The sequence below is a fragment of the Heterodontus francisci genome, chromosome 37, assembly GCF_036365525.1.
Source record: "Heterodontus francisci isolate sHetFra1 chromosome 37, sHetFra1.hap1, whole genome shotgun sequence".
Taxonomy (NCBI): Eukaryota; Metazoa; Chordata; class Chondrichthyes; order Heterodontiformes; family Heterodontidae; genus Heterodontus; species Heterodontus francisci.
Genome location: NC_090407.1, coordinates 9,003,186 through 9,029,150, shown reverse-complemented (window position 1 = coordinate 9,029,150; position 25,965 = coordinate 9,003,186). Strand labels below are relative to the sequence as shown.

Genomic DNA, 25,965 nt, shown 5'->3' with positions numbered 1-25,965 from the left:
GTAATAAATGGGAGTTCTCCCTTCAATACCGATTTAGAAATGAAAACCAGAAATCTTGGAAGCGCACAGGCTGTTTCGGTTTGTAAACTGTGGCGCGGAGTCAATTCCCCCTTGGCCCCTTTATTCCCTTCACCCACTTGATCTTGGCCGTCAAGTGGGACTAAGTCCTCTTAATTCAGGCTCAGGCTGGGTGTTTGGGATATCGGGGTTACAGGAGAGCCACCCTCCACCTAATCCACTGGCTATGGTTAATGGCTTAGTACAAAGAGGAGGAAACTCAGTCCTTTCTTTAACTATCAATTTACTTTATTCACGTTGTTGTACAATGTAAGAATAAGGCTATTACACTTGGTTAGACAAAAGCATGCAACTCAAACTGGGTTATATAGTTAATAACAAAGCTAGCTAGAATTGATAAGCACACCCTCTAGGTTCCTCTGACCTTTCCTTGACATAGTCACAGAAAACAAAGGATAATACCCGAAAAAGGGGAGAGCTGACGCTGGCCAGGCGTTCCGTTCTCTCTCTCTTTTACGTCGTCGCCGCGTTGCTCACGCAGGGTCTTCCACTTCTGCGATGGTTGGTCTCCGGAGTTTCTCGCTGGCTCTATGCCCGAGATTTTCCATACTTATTCTCTTTCTTATCTCTTCAAAACTGTGCTGTTTCTTTCTGGTTGGTTTAGGCCTGCTCACCTCGTTTGTATCTTCTCCTTATTGGCCCAGGCCCAAAGACCCGGGTATCACACCGTGTCCAAATAAGGCTCTATTCCTGTGATCTCTCTCCTTGTCTTGTCACATAAATTAATTAGTTCAAACTGGTTTTTACCAGCACAGGCCAGTGTCTGATCTCCGGTTACTATAGTTCATGAACTATCCAGCAGTTTGTAACAGACTCTATACTTCTTGCAGTCCCTGGCCAACATCTCCCCCCTCTTGATCCAAAGATACTTATCTTAGCATCATCAAGTTTCCCTTCTCTGTGAACCATTCCTGAGAACGTCATTGTCCCCCAATGGGTGTGCTATACCGTTACATACAAAAAGATACGTTTATAAAACTTAGTATATACAGTTGTTTTTTTTTTACAGTTTTTGTTTATATTGATAACCGTTCCTTCTGTTTCATTATAGCCCCATCATCCAACCTTCACAAAATTTCATTTTTCCACCTTTTAAGCTGATATACATTGAGTACAACAATTATTAGCGCACATAGAATCACTAATGACAGCAATATGTGATACAATTCTGACCCATGGATGCATTTGAACATTAGATCCCCAATTCCAAAACTTACTCCAAAACCCTGGGTCACACAACAGTTCATTTGCCTTGTCAGCATGAGTTCTAATTGTTTTAGTGTGTTTATTCCATTGATGAATTATCTCTTTTGCCTCTTCTGCTATTTGTGCACAATCTGCTGTTCGGTGTGGGATGGGTGGTAATTTGGTGGCAATATATTCCCGTATCTCTTGATCTGTATCAGTACGTTGGATCGTGAGATTCTCCTTTATCACTATCCTCGTTATTGGCTTAGGCAGGACTTGTCCACCAACAACCAAGTCCGAGGTTACATTGTGTCCCTCCAGAGGGCACTGTTTCCATCCCTTGTTGTAGTTCATAGCAGCCGTGGCTATGTAATACGTTTGCCCCACAAGGGCATATTGTAAAAAGGTCTGGTTATTAACAGGCAGAATGGACAATGAACAATTTTCATAGGTGCTGAGCCCGCAATTTGTAAGTTTCTGTCTCGTCGTCTCTTCCGGACAGGCCCAGTGATTCCCACCTTGATGACATTTTGACAAATCTACCCCTTTCTCAACACCATCCATTACAATGGCATGAGATGGTGGGTTACTTAAAGATATCCAAATACCCTCTTGGTACTTGCCCACGTTATGGACTCTCTTTAAAGGGTAGGTCAAATTACTTCCGTGTCGGGGAATATGAAACACTGCCCCAGCATAATATCTTCCTCTATCCTCGTCACAGGTGCCTAACACTCTGTTAGTTAAGGTCAAACTTCTGTTACCTCTGATATACCCAATGTTTTTTCCCGTGCATGCCAACCCATCCACTCCCGCATAATACAAATTTAAATCTTCTCGCTTTCCTTTGTTGGTTCGAACTATCTTGATCTGCCGAGCAAAGTTGTTTCTGGCCACGGGATAGTCTTCCCGCGTCGACTGTGCTTCAGGCACGTTCATTCGGCATGATAGCTCCAATGCGGGTTCACCCATAGTCCCAAATATGGTCAATCCAATAGCAATGAAATGTATCACCTCTTCATTGTGGGTTGGACCTGTAATATACAAGTGTAATTCTGCTCTTATTTACAGTTTCTTTCTTATCCTATTTTAAGTCCAGTCTCTCCATACACTGAGCCAGACTGTCTAGATCTTGTTCCCAATTTGTTTCTGATTCTAACTGTCCATTTCTCCGAACCCACTTGCTTCCCCTGTTTTCTTTATTTTTCTTTCGTTTTTTTCCCTCGATTTCCCTCTGTATGTGGATGTACAACATCAGGTTGTCTTTCAAACACTTCCGCTTGGATCCGCAGTTGATCCTGCTCTTGATCTCCCTGACCTTCGGTCGAAAACATTGGTAGCATCAAGCATCACATGCCAACTGTGATTATCTTGTTTTTCTCCTACTAACTTTAACTGATTAATGTGAAACCAGCCACTCTTATCTGGTGCCGTCAATACTTTGTATACAGATGGACTAGTTTTATCTACTATCTCATAGGGACCGGTGAACTTTGGACTCAAGAATGAGGTGGGCTGGTATATTCTGATCATTACCCGTTGTCCAGGGCTCAACTCTATCGGGCTGGCTTTCGCATCGAAATAAGCCTTACTTTGCTGTCTCTTCTTTCCTTGTTGGTGAGCTGTTATGTAATTTGCTTCTCTCACTGTTTCTACTAGTTGTTGCACCCATTTTTCTGATATAATACTGTCCACCTCAGGTTCGGACAAGTTCAAACCTACCAACCTTCCATTCCTCTCATGTCCCTTCCCGTCATGAGTTTATAGGGAGTATAGCCTGTTGATGAAGCTGCGGTATTCCTGATTACCATCAACACATAGGGCAGAATGACCTGCCAGGTCGTCTTGTGCTGCTGTATCATTTTAGATATCATGTTTTTCAATGTCCGATTCATCCTTTTCACAATTCCACTAGACTGTGGTCGATAGGGTATGTGGAATTTCTGTTTGACCCCAAAGAGGGTCATTACATTTTGCATTACTTGGGCTGTAAAATGTGTTCCCTGATCTGATTCTATGCTTCGGGGTAAACCCCATCGAGTGAATACCCTTTCTAACAGAGTTTTCACGGTGATTTTGGCTGTATTTGTTCTGGTTGGGAAAGCTTCCACCCATTTGGTAAACGTATCTACTATTACTAGAATGTACTTATACCCTCCTGGAGTGGGGGGTAAGGGTCCTACATAGTCTATCTGTAAATTAGTCCAAGGCCCTTCTACTGGTCTAGTATGTCGGAGGGCCCCTTTCTTGACATTCCTATCGGGGTTTTGTTGTGCACAGATCAAACAATTCTTGACGTAGTGTTCCACATCACCTTTCATTCCAGGCCACCAGCACACCTCCTTTATCCTTTCCAGGGTACTCTCTGTCCCTTTATGCCCCCATTAGTCATGGTACCAGTGGATTATTTGGTTTCATCCCCCCTCTGGCACAACGAATTTTCCTTCACATAAAACCACTCCGTCCTGAATATAAATCCCCTTGTACTCTTTGTATGTGTCTGACTCTACTCCTTCTATCAGTTTTTTCAATTCTCCATCTTTCTTCTGCTCCTCTGTTAAATCCATTACCTTAACCTGTTTTCCTTTCTGTTCCCCAATGTCCTCAATCGGTGGCTGCCATTCCTGCCCACTAACAGCACCTTGTTTGGCTAGCTCATCCTCTTTCCTGTTCCCTTCCGGAGTAAGTTTTGAATGAGCTTTTACCTTCGTGATCCCATATCCTTTCCCCTGTGCTCCTTCAAAGATGAATCTTAATAATGGGGCCGATGGATGTGGCTTCCCATCCGCTGAGACAAAACCTCTCGCCTCCCATAAGGGCAAATGTTCCGTGAGGCTATTACAGACATACATGCTATCAGAATATATAACTGATCTGGGTGGGAAGTATTCCAGGTGGCCAACCACATATGCTGCTAATTCTGCCGCCTGCGCGCTCATGGTTTTAGGCAATTTTCAGACTGCGTTAAATTTTTCCTGACCGTGTTCGTCTTCTACATATATTCCGCACCCAGTCCTCCTCTTGCCATCCTGTACTGATGAGGAACCATCCACAAAACTGTTTAAGTGGGGTTCTTCTTTTTACTTTGCATTTTTGCTTTCGGGCCCTGTTGCTTTCTCCAATCCACTCCTACCCACTCCTCTTTGTTTTGATACAAATGGTCCCTAGGGATCATTTGCTATCATGACTTGACACTCATGTTTCTCTCCTTGATACACTAGGTTGTCTGCCAAATTAGTGGTAGTTTTTACCCCTTTTACACTTATGTTTCTTCCTTGCAACAATAGTGTCCACCTAGCAATTCGGTTCTGACTTACTGACCCGTCTTTGATCCTACCGTCTAATTGTAACTGTACGGGGGTATGTTCTGTCAATATTGTAAGTGGGTTCAGTCCCACTATGTAAGTCAAATACTGTACTGCCCAAAAAACTGCTAACAAATGTTTCTCGCATGTCGTATACCCCTGCTCTACCGGTGAAAGCATATGCGAGGCATACGCTACTGGTCTCAATTTCCCGTGTGTCTCCTGTAACAGAACTGCCAAGAGGGTGGTGTCTGTGGTAGCTACCTCCAATGAAAACGGCTCAGTTGGATTTGGGGTTTTCAGAGCAGGCGCAGCAGCTAGTGCCTGCTTTAAATCTGAAATGGCCTGTGTGTGTTCAGTTTTCCACTCCCACGCCACATTCTTTTTCAATAGTTCCATTAATGGGGCTGCTTTTGTCGCGAATCCATCAATGTGGTCCCTGCAATATCCCACCAAACCCAGGAAAGATCTCAACCCTTTTACATGCCTCGGGACAGGGAGTCTGCCAACCGCTACAACCCTTCGTTGGTCAATTTCTCTCTTACCCGGTGTCAAGATCATTCCCAAGTAAGTAACCTTCTGTTTCATAACCTGCGCTTTTTTAGGGTTTACTTTTAGTCCCAATTCGTGTAACAATTGTAGTAATTCACTTAGTAACTGATAATGTTCCTGTTCCATTTCAGTTTGTAGAGGTAAGTCGTCTAAATACTGCACCAGACATTCAGGCTTTGAGAACCCTTTTAACCCTTCCCTCACACGTTGGTGATACTTGACGGGGAATTATGAAATCCCTGTGGCAGGGCCTTGAAAGGTAAACGCAAATTTATATTGGCATTCTGTCACCAATGGAATAGACCAAAAACCGTTACTTATGTCTAAAACCGTGAACCACTGTGCGTCCTCATTTTGTTTAACTCCCGTCTCTGGGCTAGTTGCTATGGTGGGGGCCGTTAACGGGGTTACCTTATTTAATTCTCGGTAGTCTATCGTTAGTCGCCAGCTACCATCCGGTTTCCTCACCGGCCAAATAGGCGTGTTGTTAGTGGAGGCTTAGTATCGATCTTAGTATCCCTTGTAGCAGCAAACTCTGTATCACCTTTCCTACCTCCTCTTCTGCCTGTTTCGGAAAACCGTACTGCTTCTGTGGTTTGGGGTCTGGACCCTGTATACACACACTCCCGGTCATTTTCCCACAATCATATTTATGTCGAGCAAATACTACTGAATTCTGTGTGATAATTTGTTGTACTTCACGATCGCTACTCATTTCTTCTGGTCTAGTCCACAGTTCCCCAAACGTGCATATCCTATCCTGGTATTCCCCCACCGGGACGGATGTGTGATCTATACTACCCATGCCCAAGGGCATTTGCCAAATCGCGCAATTAACAGGGTCAAAACAGAGTCCCAGTTTAGCCATATAATCACACCCTAATATATGTTCTTGTTCTCTGGGTAACTTAATGAGAACCACTGAGTGCTCTATTGCTACGTCCCCCACACTGACTTCCAACGGTACGCTCACATATCCCACTTGTGAATGTCCTGTGAATCCGCTTAAAACAAGTTTACTTTGAATTTTCCAATCTACTTTACTAACATTGGTGGTGTTTACGGTGGTTCGGGATCCTCCAGTGTCCCAAAGGAATGTGACAGGGCGGCCTCCAACCCTACCATTCACTAGGGGTCGCCTTGTGTTATCCCACCGCGTGTGACACACCCATAACGGAGAGGCCTGTGACCGTCATTGTGGTTCGGGGTACGACCCCGAAGACGGTGCTATCTCTAGTATATCACATTGAGGATTTGACCTATTCGGTCCTTCCACGGGTAGGCTCTGGTGTCTGTTCTGGCCTCCTCCCCGACCTGCATTTTCTCGTCTCGGGTTTGGGCATTCTCTTTTGAAATGTCCCTCCTGGCCACAGTTATAGCAGTGGGTCGGCCCGCCCGGAGTTCTCCCTGTTCCTGGGACGGTTCCTCTCCCTTCATTTCTCCAGGTTATTGTCTGATCTTTTACAGGCATTGCCTTTCCCCCAGGGGCCTTGGAGAATTTTGTTGTTTCCTTCTCCCATGCTCTAACCATCCTCCTGAGTACCCAAGCCTCTGTGTGCGTGTCATCAGAGGGATCAAATTGATCGAGTGCCCTTCTTGACTCCTCCGTGCCATGCGACACCAGCGTTCTCAGCCATCGGTTTCTAATCTCTGGCGTTGGATTGGCTCTATCTAGGTTTGCGCCATATACCCCTTGAAGCACCGCCCAGATGCGGGCCGCAAATGTGACAGGGTGTTCACCTTTTCTTTGATAGCATTTCGTTAGCGCTTCCACTGGGTCCCCTCTGTTAGCGGCCATGACGTTTAATACTTGATCTTTTAAAGCCTCATTTGTGTCTCTACTGAGTTTTTGTTCCTCCGGTAGGGCGGAGTGTATGTGTGGGTGTAGGCACATTATAATTAATTTTCTTTCTTCAGCATCATCTAAGCCGTGTATTCCTCTCTGTTGTCTGACTGCTTGGAACAGCTCCCTAGGATCATCCCCGGGTGCACACGTCCCAATATCTTTCGCAATATCCCTCAATTGCTGTCCCCCCATTGGAGTGGAATATGTCATACGCGGGCTAGCTGCCACCTGGCCATCTGCCCCTATCGCTGCCCTAGTGGTTACAAGGGGGGCCATGGGGACTGATGGCTCCTTTGGCTCTGGTTCATATGCTTGCGGAGGATCCTCGGGTACAGGGTCTTCGTCATCATGGCCGTATCTAGCCGCTTCGTCTGCTAAATCATTCCAATCTATACCCGCTTCACCGTTCTCCTCACTTCCTTCGGGTGCAAAAGCACAGATTATACCTCTCTGCGTGGCTAGCTGCTCGTGCAGTCTCGCTATGTATTTTTGAGACTTTGTGTGATCACCTGTATTACTTCTCTTTTCCTGAGCTGCTCTCTGAATTACATTCATGGCAGTTTTTAAATCACTACATTGCTGTTTCTATCCTTCCACCTCAGCTTTAGCTGTTTGGGCTTCTCCCTCTTGCCTACTTTTTTCTGTAACTAGTTTTCCGCACTGTAACTGATATTGGTGCATATGCATCAAATCCGCACTTCTCTGTCCCTGCAAATCAGTTACTTTTTCACTAAGGCGGGCTGCCTCCTCGTGGAGTTTTTTAATCTCTTCCTCTAGTCTGTTCTGCTCATTTTTAGCCTGCTGTTGGCATTCTATCCATTCCTCAAGTAAACAACCGATAGCTACTGACTTCTGTATTTTTAAAATTTCCTAGCTGACATCTTTGCTTGTGCAATTTTCGAAAGGGCTTCTCCTACAGGTTTTCCCTTGTCGCTAGTGTGACCAGCATACTCCCCGTATTGCAGCCATTTCCCTATTATGTATTTTTGGAGGAATCCCTTCCAATCAAAACAATCCAAGTCTCCAGGGCTTGGAGATTCCCTTTGATTCGTCATCTTATGTTAGTAGCTACGAATTAACCCCTAAGTTCCTGTTCTCTCTGTACTTTGCCAATTCGGTTCGGCTCGAGTCTCCTGCTGATTCAACGGAGAGATTGATCCTCGTGCCCACGCAGGGACGCCAATTACGTAAACCATGGCATGGAGTCAACTCCCCCTTGGCCCCTTTATTCCCTTCACCCACTTGATCCTGGCCGTCACGTGGGACTAAGTCCTTTTAATTCAGGCTCAGGCTGGGTGTTTGGGATATCGGGGTTACAGGAGAGCCACCCTCCACCTAATCCACCGGCTACAGTTAATGGCTTAGTACAAAGAGGAGGAAACTCAGTCCTTTCTTTAACTATCAATTTACTTTATTCACGTTGTTGTACAATGTAAGAATAAGGCTATTACACTTGGTTAGACAAAAGCATGCAACTCAAACTGGGTTATATAGTTAATAACAAAGCTAGCTAGAATTGATAAGCACACCCCCTCTAGGTTCCTCTGACCTTTCCCTGACATAGTCACAGAAAACAAAGGATAATACCCAAAAAAGGGGAGAGCTGATGCTGGCCAGGCGTTCCGTTCTCTCTCTCTGTTACGTCGTCGCCGCGTTGCTCACGCAGGGTCTTCCACTTCTGCGATGGTTGGTCTCCGGAGTTTCTCGCTGGCTCTATGCCCGAGATTTTCCATACTTATTCTCTTTCTTATCTCTTCAAAACTGTGCTGTTTCTTTCCGGTTGGTTTAGGCCTGCTCACCTCGTTTGTATCTTCTCCTTATTGGCCCAGGCCCAAAGACCCGGGTATCACACCATGTCCAAATAAGGCTCTATTCCTGTGATCTCTCTCCTTGTCTCGTCACATAAATTAATTAGTTCAAACTGGTTTTTACCAGCACAGGCCAGTGTCTGATCTCCGGTTACTATAGTTCATGAACTATCCAGCAGTTTGTAACAGACTCTATACTTCTTGCAGTCCCTGGCCAACAGGTTGTTATTCTCCTGTCCTATTAAAATAGTCATCAACATTATTTATGACATATCAACCTATGTCCTTTCTCACCTCTTTTGCCTATGCAGGCTGGTGTGGCTCCAAGATTGAGTTAAGAGCCACCAAATTGTTGTCCCAGGTTATCTATCCAATAGCTGAGAATTTTAACAGTTGAACAGTAATCCAATAAGATCAAAAATATCAGACAGAGAGGAGACTGAGGTTGCAGTTACACTTTAACTGCAGTGTCAGTGGGGAGCAGTTTAGTTTTGGACTAACACTGCAGTTATAGAGGGAATACAGCCTCAATCTGGAGTCATGATGCCTTCATAATGAGACAATCAGTAAAACACTGGTTCAGCATCAACAGGAAAGTTTTGTTCAATTTTGGCACTACACTTTAGGAAGGATGTGAAGGTATTGAAGAGAGTGCAGAAAAGATTCATGAGGATGGTTCCAGGTATGAGGAACTTCAGTTATGTGGATAGATTGAAGAAGCTGGGGCTGTTCTCCTGGGAGAAGAGAAGATTAAGAGGAGATTTGATAGAGGTGTTCAAAATCATGAAGGGTCTGGACAAAGTAGATAGGGAGAAACTGTTCCCCTTGTCGGAAGAACTGAAAACCAGAGGACGCTGATTTAAAGTGATTGGCAAAAGAAGCAACAGCAACATGAGGAAACCCTTTTTTACACAGCGAGTGGTTAGGATCTGGAATGCACTGTCTGAGAGTGTGGTGGAGGCAGGTTCAATCCAGGCCCTCAAAAGAGAATTGGATAATTATCTGAAGCAGAAAAACTTGCAGGACTATGGGGAAAAGGTGGGGGAGTGGGATTGGATGAGTTGGTCTTGCAGAGACCTGGCACAGACACGATGAGCCAAATGGCCTTCTTCTGTGCTGTAACCATACTATGATTCAGTTCAATGTCCCAGACCTTTCCGTTCCAGGAAGTAGACGTAGGAGACAAGGGATGCCCACTTCAAACATGACTCAAGACACCTGTGAGGAACCTGACTGATAAGATCCAGAAGCGCTACAACAAGAGCCATATGATCACCAGGTGTGTCATTGAGCAAGTCATGGGTATGTTGAAGCTGCACACAGGTGCCTACACAGGTGTGCAGGCGCCCTTCAGTACTTGCCAGCAGGATGATGGCGTGCTGTCTCCCTAACATTGCAAAGCAGAGAGGACTGCAGGTGGAGGAGGATGAAGGGACTCATCATTTTTTCGGACGAGGAGCAGCAGAAGAAAGGAGGAGGATGAAGATTGGGCACCCAATGCCAGACCAGCTGCTTCTTTGCGGCCCGGGATGCCTTAATATTGTGAAGGTTCACCTAGTATGAAACATAACAAATTGTATCTTGCAATCAGCTCCCACCATCAGCACCAACCAACACCGCTCCCACATCTTTTGCATTAAACAGTCCTTCAACCCCTCATCATCCATTGCCCATCCACCCAATGGGTCCCTGCAGGTATTGACATTCATCATGAAACAACTGAAAGGGCGAATTGGCCTCCAGGACGCAATAATGGCCAAGAAGTGGAAGTGTGATAATCATTAAATTTTACGTGGCATTTTAAAAAAAGGAGAGTTAACAACCTAACATTTTGTCAAACACCCATGTGAATACCTTTGGTGAATTACAATATCCTCAATTTACATTTCCTGCTGCTCCCTACATGGTGCATCCCCTGTGGCTTCAGTAGAGGTAGAGATCAGCTGCTCAGATCCCTGTCCTGGCTGCTGAGATTCTATTGGCCTATGACATCTGGGTTTAGGAGCCCCTGAGGGCCCGGCCAAAGACTGTTCCACCTGTACCTGCGTAAAGATTGGTATGAGTGTCAATGCTGAATGGATGAATGGGGAGGGGATGAAGTGCATAGGAAGTGAAGGCTGGGTGCTACTGAAAGTTAAGTGGGTGTGAGGAGTGATGTGATGGGGAACACTTAGCCAGACAGGGTGAAGATTTGCGGGGATAGTGGTTTAAAGCACAGGCTGTAGTGAATCAGCAAATGTACACACCTCTCCTGACCTGGTTAGGTCATTAAACTGTTCCCTGCACTGCATCCATGGCCAGTCTACAAATTCCTGCTGCTCACCTCCTTAGCTACCTCCAGCCACACTTCCTTGGTGAGAGCAGCAGATTTCTTTCTCTCATCGCTCGGGAAAAGTATCACCCTCCTGCAACACCTGTCTGCAGCCAGCAGTAATTCCAGCGAGGCAGGGTTGAGTCTGGGTGCTGCCTCGGCTCTATGTCCTCCATCCATCCTAAGCACCTCCAATTTCCATTTGTGGACTCTCCCTTTAAATACAGCTGAAGTGGCATCATTCAGGCGTGCAGCACACCCACTGCACGGCTTCGAGCGAGTCAACATTAATTGATACAACTGAGTTGAGGTCACAGATTCCGACCAGTTCAGTTGATTTCCAGGTTTCCCCTCACACAATTCCCCTCCCTCACACAGAAGCTATTCTCAGATTAAGATTGGCACCTTAGGTTCTGCTCCTTTTAATATTTATCAAATTAGATTTTTCTTGATTATAGATATATTTTGGGGCACTTTCATTTTTACACATATGCAGAAAATCAATGAGGATTTTGTAAGAATAACATTGCAAAGTTCAGGAAAACCTGATGTTGATCTGGTGACATAATTGATAACAGAGATAAATCGGGGTGAGCAACATCCAACCAAGTAAGTTATTTTCTAGAGTTTCTGTAACATTCATTGAAACAGCGATAGTGATCAACAACGCTATCTTATTCTGGCTGTGTTAAGGCATCAGTGTCCATTGGCTGACACGATTATTGTTTTTCCAAATACAAGTAAGAGGTAAAGAAGTCTACCTGGTAACATAAATCTTTATAATGCCAGTCACTGGGAAGATATTAAAGGTTTTGCAGCAAAAGATCAATTTCAACACTATGCACTTCACATGCTTAAACAGTCTGACCTCTGGCCTTCACTCCCGGGTTCCTGACACCAGAGCCAGAACTTAGGGGTTAAATGGCAGAGGTCAGAGGTGAGTACAAATCGCACAGTTCCCAAATTGATTTATGTCGCAAAAACCCTGAATATCTTCCGAACAAATGGGTTTAGGGGGCCCATTTGTTTTTAAACAAGTAGGCCTTTTTTTTTATAGCTCCTAGCTATACTTCGGAAAGAAATAATTAAAGGATGGCTGTGGGGCACTGCAATTTTAAAAGTCTACAGATTTATTTACCAAATTACTAAGAAGCCCGAGGTTTCTGAGACATATAATGACCTAGGGAGTTCTTTGTAGGTGAGACGTGGAGTAGTCTTGACAGATGGCCAACAGGCAGCGTTCTGCAAAGAGGCTAAGTGCAGCAAGGGCTGTAGCTCAAAAATATGACACAGAGAAAGCATACATCTGATTATCTGCTCACAGCCGTCTCACACTACACCTCAAATTGTGGACATTTCCGACATCTGCTCTCTCAAATTGGTCATTTCATGTCAGCCTGTGTGAGCTCATTTCAGCTTGCATCAATCAGCGTCTGCAATGCTCGGCTTTATCTGTCCAGCAATACTCTTACATTTTCCTGCCAGTTGCAAAAATAATTAAAAATAAATTGCTCATTTTCCTCAATGTGGATTATGCACCTGAACACATTCTACGTGGTCTTTTGATTTCTTTTAAATAAGAGCAATTACTTTTGGCAATGCTGGTAAACAAACACAATGTATTGCTTGACATTCTTCTACCCTACCAGAGGCACGATAGGTTGCATTAGAGTAGCAGTCATACAAGGCAAATAAACAGGTAGTCTAAGATGTTCTGTTCTGTGCTAGGCACTGTCAGGCTCCTTGGTCAGATCATAAACATTTAAAACAAAAGTCTACTCTGCATTTTGGACTGAACTTTCTGTCAGTCACACAAATAATTTTGCTGACAGAATATTAAGACACATATTCAGTCACACAAATAACAACAGTTCTGTACAGTCCAAAATGTTGATAATGGACTTTCTAGTACATTGGTGTGTCAAGTAGCTGTGCAATACTCCCATCAATTACTTGCTTACACTTTCTTGCTTTTCCAAGTAAGAACATAAGGAAAAGGAGCAGGAGTAGGCCAATTGACCCTTTGAGACTGCTCCACTATTCAACAAGACCATGGCTGATCTTCCACCTCAATTCCCAACTTCCCACACTCATATCCTCTAATTCCAAAAATCTATCGACCTCTGTCTTGGATATACTCAACAACTGAGCATAAACAGCTCTTTGAGGTGGAGAATTCCAAAGATTCACAACCCTGTGAGTGAAGAAATTTCTCTTCATCTGAGTTCTAAATGGCTGACCCTTATTCTGAGACTGTGACCCTGTGTTCTAGATTCCTCAGCCAGGTGAAACATTTTCTCAGCATCTACCCTGTCAAGCCCCTTAAGAATTTTATATGTGCAGGTACTTACGTATTTTAGCGCATCCACATGACAGCGAGAGCTGATGCTACAGTTCATCCCAGTGTATAATTCAAAATGAAATGGCACAATTCCAAATTGGTATTTGAATGTAAATCAATTGCTTATAATGGGCAATTAAAGTAGGTGGCATTAATGTCCGTTATAAGCAACTACTTTAGTATTTAATAATAGCCAGAATTTGGAATTTATGATTTTTGTCTGACGTAACTAACTCCTCTTGTACCCACACTGTAGATAACAGTATGGTTATAAGCCAGAAGGTACACTTATGACCCTTTAGACATTGAAAGCAGTAACCAGCAGTGGATAGGAAATGTTAGCTCTAATGCCATGTTAAGGCTGTAGTGCCACTTTGCTACCAGATCTATTCCCAATATATAGTGAGGACTTAAAGGAGTCTACCAGATAACTTAAATTGCTGTACTGCAAATTGGGCAGGAATGTCAGAAGATCTCAGAAACCCAAACCATATCAAGTAGGCAGGGAAGGTATTAGCCAGTAAGTTTTCAATTTCCAGAAACGCCAAAGAACAGCCAAGCTCAAGGCAACAAGGGAGATGTGAGAGAAGATTAGTCAGCAGTTAATGTCATACCAAAAGAACCAAAAGAATGCAGCAGTTGATATTAATATGGTAACTAGGCAAACTAATCTTTCATAGATGCGTTAGAAGAAGAAGCAGAAGAAGACTGCAAATACAGAAAATGTTAAGGCAAGAACTTTCCGCCCTCAAGCCCTGCATTGATAGAGTTTGGAATTAATTTCTGTATGACAATGAATGATATTGTAGAATAAAGTGTTTCCAAATGCATTCTGTGCAAACTATTACATAACCAACTAGAGAACAGGCCATCCTAGACTGGGTATTGCGTAATGAGAAAGGATTAGTTAACAATTTTGTTGTGCGGGGTCCCTTAGGGAAGAGCGACCATAACATGATAGAATTCTTCATTAAGATGGAGAGTGAGAGAGTTGATTCCGAGACAAGGATCCTGAGTCTAAATAAAGGAAACTATGAAAGTATGAGGCTCGAGTTGGCTATGATAGATTGGGGAATGTTACTTAAAGGTTTGACAGTGGATAGGCAATGGCTAGCATTTAAAGAGCACATGGATGAATTACAACAATTGTTCATTCCTGTCTGGCGCAAAAATAAAACAGGAAGGGTGGCTCAACCCTGGCTTACAAAAGAAATTAGGGATAGTATTAGATCCAAGGAGGAGAAATATAAAATGGCCAGAACAAGCAGCAAAACTGAGGATTGGGAGCAGTTTAGAATTCAGCAAAGGAGGACAAAAGGATTGATTAAGAAGGGGAAAATAGAGTATGAGAGTAAGCTTGCAGAGAACATAAAAACTGACTGTAAAAGCTTCTATAGATATGCGAAGAGAAAAAGATTAGTGAAGGCAAATGTAGGTCCCTTACAGTCAGAAACGGGGGAATTTATGATGGGGAACAAAGAAATGGCAGATCAATTAAATACATACTTTGGTTCTGTCTTCACAAAGGAGGACACAAATTACCTCCCAGAAATGTTGGGGAACATAGGGTCTAGTGAGAAGGAGGAACTGTATGAAATCAGTATTAGTAGGGAAATGGAGTTAGGGGAATTGACGGGATTGAAGGCTGATAAATCCCCATGGCCTGATAATCTACATCCCAGAGTACTTAAGGAAGTGGCCCTAGAAATAGTAGATGCATTGCTGGTCATTTTTCCAAATTCTATAGACTCTGGAACAGTTCCAACAGATTGGAGGGTAGCTAATGTAGCCCCACTATTTAAAAAAGGAGGTAGAGAAAACAGGGAATTATAGACCAGTTAGCCTCACATCAGTAGTGGGGAAAATGCTAGAGTCCATTATAAATGATGTATTAGCAGAGCCCTTGGAAAACGGTGACAGGATCGGACAAAGTCAACATGGATTTACGAAAGGGAAATCATGCTTGACAAATCTACTGGAATTCTTCGAGGATGTAACTAGTAGAGTTGATGAGGGGGAGCCAGTAGATGTGGTTTATTTGGACTTGCAGAAGGCTTTTGACAAAGTCCCACATAAGAGATTAGCGTGTAAAATTAAAGCGCATGGGATTGGGGGTAGTGTATTGCAATGGATAGAAAATTGGTTGGCAGACAGGAAACAAAGAGTAGGGATAAATGGGTCTTTTCCGAATGGCAGGCAGTGACTAGTGGGGTAATGCAGGGATCGGTGCTAGGACCCCAGCTATTCACAATATATATTAATGATTTAGATGAGGGAACTAAATGTAATATCTCCAAATTTGCAGATAACACAAAACTGGGTGGGAGGGTGAGTTATGAGGAGGATGCAGAGAGGCTTCAGAGTGATTTGGATAAGTTGAGTGAGTGGGCAAATGCATGGCAGATGCAGTATAATGTGGATAAATGTGAGGTTATCCACTTTGGTAGCAAAAACAGGAAGGCAGATTATTATCTGAATGGCTATAAACTGAGAGAGGGGAATATGCAGTGAGACCTGGGTGTTCTCGTACACAAGTCGCTGAAGGTAAGCATGCAGGTCCAACAGGTGGTAAAAAAGGCAAATGCTTTGTTGGCCTTCATAGCGAGAGGATTTGAGTACAGGAGCAGGGATATCTTGCTACAATTATACAGGGCCTTGGTGAGGCCACACGTGGAATATTGTGTGCAGTTTTGGTCTTATCTGAGGAAGGATGTTCTTTCTATAGAGGGAGTGCAGCGAAGGTTTACCAGACTGATTCCTGGGTTGGCGGGACTGACATATGAGGAGAGATTGAGTCGGTTAGGATTATATTCGCTGGAGTTCAGAAGAGTGAGGGTGGATCTCATAGAACCCTATAAAATTCTAACAGGACTTGACAGGGTAGATGCAGGAAGGATGTTCCTGATGGTGGGTGAGTCCAGAACCAGGGGTCATAGTCTCAGGATACGGGGTAAACCTTTCAGGTCCGAGATGAGGAGAAATTTCTTCACCCAGAGAGTGGTGAGCCTGTGGAATTCAGTTGAGGCCAAATTATTAAATATATTCAAGAAAGAGTTAAATATAGTTCTTAGGGCTAAAGGGATCAAGGGATACGGGAAGAAAGCGGGAATAGGGTACTGAGTTTGGATGATCAGCCATGATCGTATTGAATGGTGGAGCAGGCTCGAAGGGCCGAATGGCCTACCCCTGCTCCTATTTTTCTATGTTTCCAAAAGAACATGAGAACATAAGAAATAGCCAGCAGATATTGGCCATTCAGCCCTTGGAGCTTGCTCCACCATTCAATGAGATCATGGCTGATCTTCCACTTCAATACAATATTCCTGCACTATCCCCGTATCCCTTGACGTTTTTAATATGTAGAAATCTATCGATCTCAGTCTTGAACATACTCAACGACTTAGCCTTCACAGCCATAAGAACATAAGAATTAAGAATCTACAATTGTCTTTGCCCATGAAGATTACCAAGGCAGCAGGATACCTCCTGAACCTTAATGCATATACCAAGGCCTTCTGGTTTAGCCACAGATCACCAGCAACATCCGCAGCACCAGCTACATATCAGCAAACAACTGACACAGTGGAATTAGTAAGCAGTACCAGTTCTGAAATGCAAATTGGATAAACCTAGCGTAAGTTGCTGGTGTCACCGACAACAGGTGCTAGAGCAGGAGAATGTGGATACAGATGTTGGCTGGCATGTTTCCAGATTAAGAGTTTTATTGTTGCGTCAACAGGGTACTCGTCAGGCAAGACAGCGCCTTGACCACCCATGAAGCTAAAGCTGACACAGCTTGAAGAAGTGCCCTTCGACCTGAATGCAGTGCTAGATTTCAGAAAGGCTACAATGTCATTTACAAAGGAGCATAATTGAAATATCATATTAGCTGCTGTGACTCATGAAGTAAGTGACATAAGGTCAGCCTTGCAGAAAAGGCTTGCTGATCTCACAGAGGGAAAGATCTCTTGGGGATGTCATGCAGACTGGTTTCATTCAGCTAGATGGCTGCCTTGGACACACGCAAACTACAAAGGAAGAAATCTTGAGACATTATGGGAAGCGTTGGAAAATGTCAAGCATTTACCTTCGATCTTGGCTAACTCAAACCACTAAGTCTAGAGAAGCATATGAGTGAGATGTTGGATTCTCTACGTAAATGATTGAAATTATGGCTCGTATTTTGTAGTAGCAATGACAATGAAATTGCCAGCGTTCGCCGTCATTACACTTCTGAAACTGACAGCAACTTAAACTTGTTAAACAGGAAATCCAGAAGCTGTCTGTGATTCCACACTTCTGCATAGGGTGCGCTGTTGAAGTCATCCCCAGACTGCTATCAATTAGAAATCACTGAACAGACAAAAACTTCACTTTTACGCTATTAGTCTCACTGTAAAGACCACTGAGTACGTTACACCTTGCTGAATGAGGTGTAACTGACTTTTATTGGTGTACTAAGTTCATAATTACTGCTGAAATATCTCTCTGGCCCTGAAAAGCTAATTTTATATTTGTAGAATGTCAAGTTTCCCTATTATGATAAAAAAATTACTTTTTAAAAATAAAAACATAATACTGCGGATGCTGGAAATCTGAAATACAAACAGAAAGTGCTGGAATATGTAAAAATCTATTGGGGTTCTGATGAACGGTCACAGATCTGAAACATTATCTCTATTTCTCTCTCCACAGATGCTGCCAGATCTGCTGAGTATTTAAAGCACTTCCTGTTTTTATTTCAATTTTAAAAATTTGTTTGATATTTCAGCTTCTACCTTAATCACTTGTGTATGTTCTTATCATTTATTTTGCTCTATGTAAAATGTAATTAAAAATGAAGGATGACCAGTACATTTTATTTCCTGGGGTGCTGTCTGTGAGAATACTTCAATCTGATTAGCTACTTACCTTTCTTGATGATATCACTGTTGCTGGATGCCCGGAGATCCTCTTGACTTGGCGGCAGATTCAAACTAATGTCAGGAAAGGGGAAATCCAGGGCTAGATCCTTGTGGGTAGCTTTCTTTGAGGTTAACAGCGATTGCTGTCCTTTGCCACTGATTGAAATCCAAGCCAGTCACTTTCTCTGATATTAAAATATCCTTTAGAGCCACAGTCTCCATCATCCAAGATCCCGAAAGGAGCACCTACTACTGCCATAGCCATGACAGGGAGTTTATTGACATGCAAGGATGTTCTAGGGTTACAAGGAGGAAAAACAATAAAGTGCAAAGACGAAACACATATTATACATTTAAAGTAACATTTGGCACTTAATTTCTTGTATTGGCTTTACTTATTTGTAAAGTCATAAATCTAAAATTAAGCACGTACACTAAATGAAATGTAAAGTGAGAAGTAATTGTTTTTTTTAAACTGTTTTTCTGGATATTGTACTAATGTTTAGATGTAATACCAGGCATTTTTTCCATGAGATTCAAGCTGAATGCGATTTAGACCATCTTGCACCATGGCTAACTATGTCATTGAAAGTAGTAGTTTCAGAAAATGTCATAAATTCAATTAAAATGATTTCCATCAGCTGGTTGTAGAAGTCTCTGACCAGAGCTTGGACACCAGCCTATGAAGCAAACTGTTGAAGTTTCTTTCCCTCTTTTCCTGAGCCACATATATATTCCTCATCAAATTCCAGTTTAAGCCTGCTTTGTATTGCAAGATCATGAAGCTAATGGCAAACTGCAGTAGTATTAAACTCAAGGGATGCTTCTCAGGAAATATTATGGATTTCATAATATTATAAAGAATGAAAATCAGTTACACCTATTAGGAAAGACTTGCATTTATATGACGCCTTTCATGACCTCAGGATGTCTCAAAACGCTTTACAGCCAAATTTTTAAGTGTAGTCAATGCTGTAATTTAGAAAATCCGGCAGCCAAATTGCACACAGCAAGGTCTCACAAATAGCATAATGTTGTATAATGCTTTAAGTGTTCTTCCAGTAATATCATCAAGAGTTATTTCAAGGCTAATGCCCAATTCTGAAGCAATCAAAACACACATACCTCTGACCTCAATTGTTGACCTGAATCTCTTCACAGACTGTTCCTCAGATAAACTAAGATTGTCCATCCTTGGCCTATACAGCTTTTCACCCAGTAACACAGTCTGAATCACATTCTCTCTGAACTTGAGCCATCAGCTTCTCATGTCCCTCCTCAAGAGAGAACTGGGTTTCCAGCTATCCCAATCAAAGACTATTTTTGGTAAATCAAAAAAATGAGTGGCAATTCTGTGAACCTCTAAAGCCTGGTGTAATTGTGCTTTAATTCCATACCTGTCAGAAATCTGTGGTCTTCTTGGAAAATCACATTGTGCCTAAAGTTAATCAGACACACCAGAGTAACTCATTAAATAAGTAGTTTTACGAACTGTGCAGCAACCAGTTTCTATCCAAATAAACACAGTGTGGAAAATCTGGGTTGGTCGAGAAAAAAAATCAGCCAAAAACACTGACTTCCACCTGGCAGCAATTAATCAGAGGACTTACTGACACCTGGAAAATAAAAGCTCACTATGTTTTACTTACTTAAGAATGTGAAGTGCCAGAGACGACTCCAACAAGGACCAGGATCTCATAGGGTTGATCCTGATAGTGCCAAGAGCATAACAAATGGACCAGGACAAATTGTACTGGCACAATTATAGGCAAAGCACAGAATTCCCATAACCATATAATCCAGCAACCCTGTTTCAGCACATAAGGGTTAACTTTATATTCAAGTTCTAGGCAATGACACTGTTTAGGAGAGAGATTCGTGAATGGGAGAAGCAGTGGGCGATGATTCGTTGAAGAGCCTTAAGCTCTGGAACTCCCTCCCTAAACCTCCCTGCCTCTCTATCAGTCTCTCCTTTAAGATATTTCTTAAAACCTGCCTCTTTGGCCACAATCCTGATGTCTCCTTCTTTGGTACGGTGTCAATTTTACATTCCTGTGAAGTGCCTGATGACGATTTACCAAATTGAAGGCACTATCCAAAGGCAAGGTGTCGTTGGTGGCATTTTGTATTGGAGTTTTGGATTAACACAGAAGATTGCAGTCCAACAGTAGCAGTTATCACTGAATCATGAACCATTACAGCACAGAAGGAGGCCATTTGGCCCCTCAAGCCAGCGCTGACTCTTTAAACTCCCCTGCTCTTTCCTCATAGTCCTCGAAATGTTTTCTTTTCAATATATATCCAATTCATTTCTTGTCTGTTATTACTGAATCTGCTTCCACCACCCTTTCAGGGGTGCATCCTAGATCATAACAACTCACTATGTTAAAACAAATTCTCATTCCCCCATCCCTTGGTTTTCCTGTCATGGGCACCATTAGTTTCATGAATTTGGTCAATGTTTTCCCTTGGCTGATGAAAGCAACAGCTTCTTGTCCCTCTCTGCCTCCTCCTCCTTCTTCCTGTTGCTCAAACTGATTTCATTCAAAACATGGGCAATGCTGAGAACATTCCTTCTGCAAATTCTTGTGTTCCTGGTTTAAGCAAATCTGGGTTCAGAAATGGCAGCTCTGTAAATCTGAAGGTTTAGGATACATTGCAAAAATAGCTTACATTTTACTGTGTTGACCAGTGTTTTTAAGGATGTAGTTGTGCTAAATGGAACTATCTGTCCTGGTGTATTGCATGCACAGTTTGAGCATGCAGCTTGAAATTTGCATTAATAACTCGCAACATAAGTATGGCTGACAATAGAGACATGTTGTCGAAGTTTTTCATCTTGCACTCGTCAAGACAACCTGCAAGAATAACCAATGTAAGGGAAAATAACAACTTATACTGCATGTGCATGCAATACCAGTGTGATGCTAGGTATATAGGCCGTACGTCCCAAAGACTGGCGGATCGTATCAAACAACATGTCCCTTCTGCTGTTCGCAAGAGGCAAGGTACAGGCTGTACCCAAACAACAATTGCTTGCAAATCTCAAAACACAGTGTCCAACATTAGATGTGATTCTGCGATTGGACAATGTTTGCTAAATAATCCTCAGTGTGCTGAGAAGTACGCTGACAACCAATTTAAGATTATCAGTAGGGCTTGCAGTGTGGTGCATTTGCGTGCATTGGATGCTACATATATTGATACGTAGGGCCCTGTTCTTAGCAGAGAGAAAGTACAAGCCTGTTTCAGCTGAACAAAATAAGTGACAGCCATTTGCTGGTTCATTCCTCAGCACAATGCCTTGACCAATCAGAGTTCAGCTGCCTGGTTTAAATTTCAAACAAAGCTTGGCAGTTAATTGTTAGTCACCGTAAACTGGTGCATTCTCCATGACAATACTCCTACCAATCAGAGTTCACTTGCCAACCAATTAGCACTCTCTTCTCATGCAGTATAAGTTGTTGTTTTTCCTTACATTGGCTATTCTTGCAGATTGTCCTGATGAGTGCAAGATGAAAAGCTTCAACAACATGTCACTATTTTCAGCAATACTCAAGTTCTGTACTACTAAACAATAACTAGCAACATATTGTTGGTAAGAAAATAGATGTTATTTTTTATTTATTCTTTCAAGGGCTGTGAGCATCGCTGGCAAGGTCAGCATTTATTGTCCATCTCTAGGTGGTGGTGAACCGTTTTCTTGAACAGTTGCAGCCTTTGTGGGGTGTAGCTACACCAAAGTGCTGTTAGGAAGGGAGTTCCAGGATTTTGATCCAGCGACAGTGAAGGAATGGCAATATATTTCCAAGTCAGGATGGTGTGTGACTTGGAGGGGAACTTGCAGGTGGTGGTGTTCCACCTGCATCTGCTGTCCTTGTCCTTCTAGGTGGTAGAGGTCATGGGTTTGGAAGGTGCTGTTGAAGGAGCCTTGGCGATTTGCTACAGTGCATCTTGTATATGGTACATACTGCTGCCACTGTATGCTAGTGTTGAATGGAGTGAATGTTTAAGATGGTGGATGGGGTGCCGATCAAGCAGGCCGCTCTGTCCTGGATGGTGTTGAGCTTCTTGTGTGTTGTTGCAGCTACACTCAGCCAGGCAAGTGGAGAGTATTCCATCACATTCTTGACTTGTACCTTGTAAATAATGGACACGCTTTGGGCAGCCAGGAGGTGAGTTACTCACCAGAGAACTCCCAGCCTCTGACCTGCTCTTGTAGTCATAGTATTTATATGGCTTCTGGTCCAGTTAAGTTTCTGGTCAATGGTAATCCCCAGGATGTTGATGGTGGGGAAATTCAATGATGGTAATGCCTTTGAACATCAAGGTGGGGATTGGTTGGATTCTCTCTTCTTGGAGATGGTCATTGCCTGGCACTTAAGTGGCAAGTGACCACACATCAGCCCAACCCTGAATGTTGTCCAGGTCTTGCTGCATGTGGACATGAACTGCTTCAGTATCTGAGGAGTCACAAATGATATTGAATACTGTGAAATCATTAGCGAACATCCCCACTTCTATCCTTATGTTGGAGGGGAGGTCACTGATGAAGCAGCTGAAGATGGTTGGGCCTAGGACACTACCCTGCAGCGATGTTCAATCATAAAAAAGCAGGCAGCTATTAAATGTCTTCTCCGGTTATCAATATTAAACTCAAAGATGTTTCTCAGGAAATATTATAAATTTTATAATATTATAAATGTATAAATCATTTATACCGATCAGTAAACATTGAACAGTCTAGGGCTCCTTTCTCTAGAAAAGAGAAGGCTGAGGGGTGACCTGATAGAGGTCTTGAAGATTATGAAAGAGTTTGAAAGGGTAGATGTAGCGAAGGTGTTTCCACTTGTAAGGGAGACCAAAACTAGGGACCGTAAAACAAGAAAGTCACTAATAGATCCAGTAGGGAACTTGAGAGAAATCCAGAGAATGGCTAGAATATGGAACGCGCTACCACGAGGAATAGTTGAGACGAATAGCATAGGTACATTTAAGGTGAAGCTGGATAAACACATGAGGCAGAAAGGAATGGAAGGTCATGCAAATATGTTTAAATGAAGATGTGGCAGGAGGTTCATGTGGAGAATAAACACCGACATCGAATTAGACAGGTTAGGCAGAATGGCCAGTTTCTGTGCTTTCATTTCTACCTCATATGGAATTACAAACTGGACAAACATACGTCCAGAAACTGTTTACTAAGCCTGAACATGCCAACAACCACCCTGCACTGCCAGCTTACATTATTCTTGACTGCCTGCCGAGATGACGATCTATCACTCTGTCTTTTTACTAAGGTAGCCCCACCTTCAGGTATTTGGCAAAGCTTTTATCATTTGGTGGGAGGCAAGCCAGAAGAGCTTTGCATGGTATTCATTGCAATTGTTTCACAATTGATACAATGGTGGGATTTATGTCAACGTCATCGATATTTGTAGCCAAACAATGAAAGGTCTGCCAAACACCTTTTCATGAAGATCGTGCTCTTTTAACAATCTCCAGCAGGTTCCTGTAAGGCTATTAATAGTAATCACTCAATTATGCAAGAGTGAATAGCCGAAAGATTATCGTGCAGCTGAGTTGAAGTCAGCATTACCGTGGAATGGGAATAACAGACTTTGTGTATTGTTCCTTCAGACTGATAAGATAAAAGACTGAGGGACACAACCATATCAGATATCTTTCAATCTATTCTCAATTTAGCAAAGGCACATTGATAATTCTCCATGGTCATTTTCTGATGACGTCACTAACTCAATCAATACAGTTGGTTACAACTTGTCACTTCATTTCTGAACAGCAGCACCTGACGTGAACTGATCAGAACACGTCTGCCTATGCTCCAACATTCCTTTCCACAACCAAGTGATTCAGGTCAAAAAATAACATGCCTTGAATCTATTAAACAATACTGAAACAGGAACTAGGTGGTAGTCTTTCTTTGTTTATTTTTTTTGTTGAGGAGATTCATCATTACATTTTATATGCCATAAGGTATCAGGCAATAAGTGTGGTGTTGTACTTTCTATTCCAATGTTCTGTTTCTAGGATCTCCATGTGTGAAATCCTGCATTTTGTGCTCTTTTGTTGAATTGTTTAAATTTCTACCTTGGCATTGGTCATCTACTAGTTCTATATCTGGTGCCCCACTCTCTGTAAACCCAATCTGTTTCTATGCCAGGTGTTGCAGACCAACTACCTTGGACCCATTTTTCCATAGATGATCTCCTCATTATTGAGAGCAGTCAGTGGTAAACGTGAGAGACTGTATAGGAGGTTTGTCGAACATGTTCTTAACCAGAGCTTTTGTCTCATAGTTTCAGATGTCCATGAACTCAGTGTTCCACAAACGTACTTCGTTTAGTAATGACTGGATTTGTCTTCAAAATGTCCCGGAAGACTATAATTGCTCTCAGTTCACCAGAAGGTACAACTGTGCAAACACTCAAAGGGTCAAGGATTGGCTGTTGGGCTGGTTCTAGTGAACATGCCTCGACAAGCCAGTAATCTAAGTGGAGTACCAGTGTTAACTATTTAGGCACAGATATCGTCAATAAGAGACGTTTGTGAAGAACATTAATGCGCAGACAAAGCCAAAAGACTGGACTATAAACCTACATACTTTCCCTTGGAAACAAAAGCATTCCTGTGATTGGTTGCCTCCAGCCAGTCTCCCCGATACACTGTATAAGTGATTATGGGCAGGGTAAACACATTTTAATATTTCTGCTTTCAGAAACTTGCTTGGGTTCAAGAGGCCTAGGATGTGCCCAAATTCTTTTGAGGTTCACACAGTAACGCAACATAGTCCAATGATCATACTGAATAGTATATTTCCCGTGTTTCTTTGCTTCTGTGTAGTATTTTGTTTGTAAATAAATTTGTCCAGCACTTTTAACCTGTTCTCAGTGGTCTAGCTTTGTGATATTTTCTGCCACTTAAGAGGTTAAGAGAATATGCTGGGCATCTTGTATATTCTCCCATAAACAATTTATGCTAATTGTTGGACCTAGGGCCGCACTAACCATACATGGTAGACTTTAAAAATGGAGATTTTGGTTCATAAGAGACTTGGTCCAATTCAAGGAAAATGTCATCAAGGCATAACTGTGAGAAAAGAAGGTATTGGGGGAAAGCCTTTCTTTGTGAATGCAACCTCTGAATGCAGGCATCTAGACTTCGAAGAATCCACTTTCCCAGCAACTTGGACAGTATTCCCAAGAAATCCTCCTCCATCCATCTTGAGAAGGGCACAACCATGGGACATCATGTCAGAGGAGACACTGTGATCCTCTCCATCAGACTAATAGTATTCGTCCTTAGTAACGGAGCCCCCGCAATAGTGGTGGTGCTGCATTATAGATTTTGTGCAATAATTAAAGTTAGATAATCACATTCTTGTGTTCCTAGAGAAACAAATAAGACGACTTGCAGGTATACAGTGCTTTTCATGACCTCGGGACCTCTCAAAGCATTTTACAGCCGATGAAGCACCTTTCATGTGTAGGCACTGTTGCAATGAGGAGTTCCATATACACTCAGCATTCAAGAAAAATAGGCATCTCTACTGAGCATCCCAGCTGAAAGATGGTGGGAGAGTGCCATTTGACATAACAAATCCTTCCTGCA

At 42.7% G+C, this 25,965-nt stretch overlaps 1 protein-coding gene across 8 annotated transcripts in view; it reads right to left on the bottom strand.

Moving 5' to 3' along the window:
• Positions 1-315: 315 nt before the first annotated feature.
• Positions 316-25,965, bottom strand: part of LOC137352044 (uncharacterized) — a 73,589-nt gene continuing 47,939 nt past the window's right edge. For 4 of the 8 annotated variants that reach the window (XM_068017031.1, XM_068017032.1, XM_068017033.1 and 1 more), the window contains 4 exons: positions 19,731-19,771; positions 18,341-18,629; positions 8,557-9,015; positions 316-2,300 (listed from right to left, as the gene is read on the bottom strand). In XM_068017031.1, the coding sequence (XP_067873132.1) occupies positions 1,171-2,238 (1,068 nt within the window). In that variant the 5' untranslated portion in view covers positions 2,239-2,300; positions 8,557-9,015; positions 18,341-18,629; positions 19,731-19,771 and the 3' untranslated portion in view covers positions 316-1,170. Of the gene's footprint in view, positions 2,301-8,556; positions 9,016-11,100; positions 11,232-18,340; positions 18,670-19,730; positions 19,772-25,965 lie in introns of those variants that run through there. The other 4 variants (XM_068017029.1, XM_068017030.1, XM_068017035.1 and 1 more) reach the window with 4 other exon arrangements.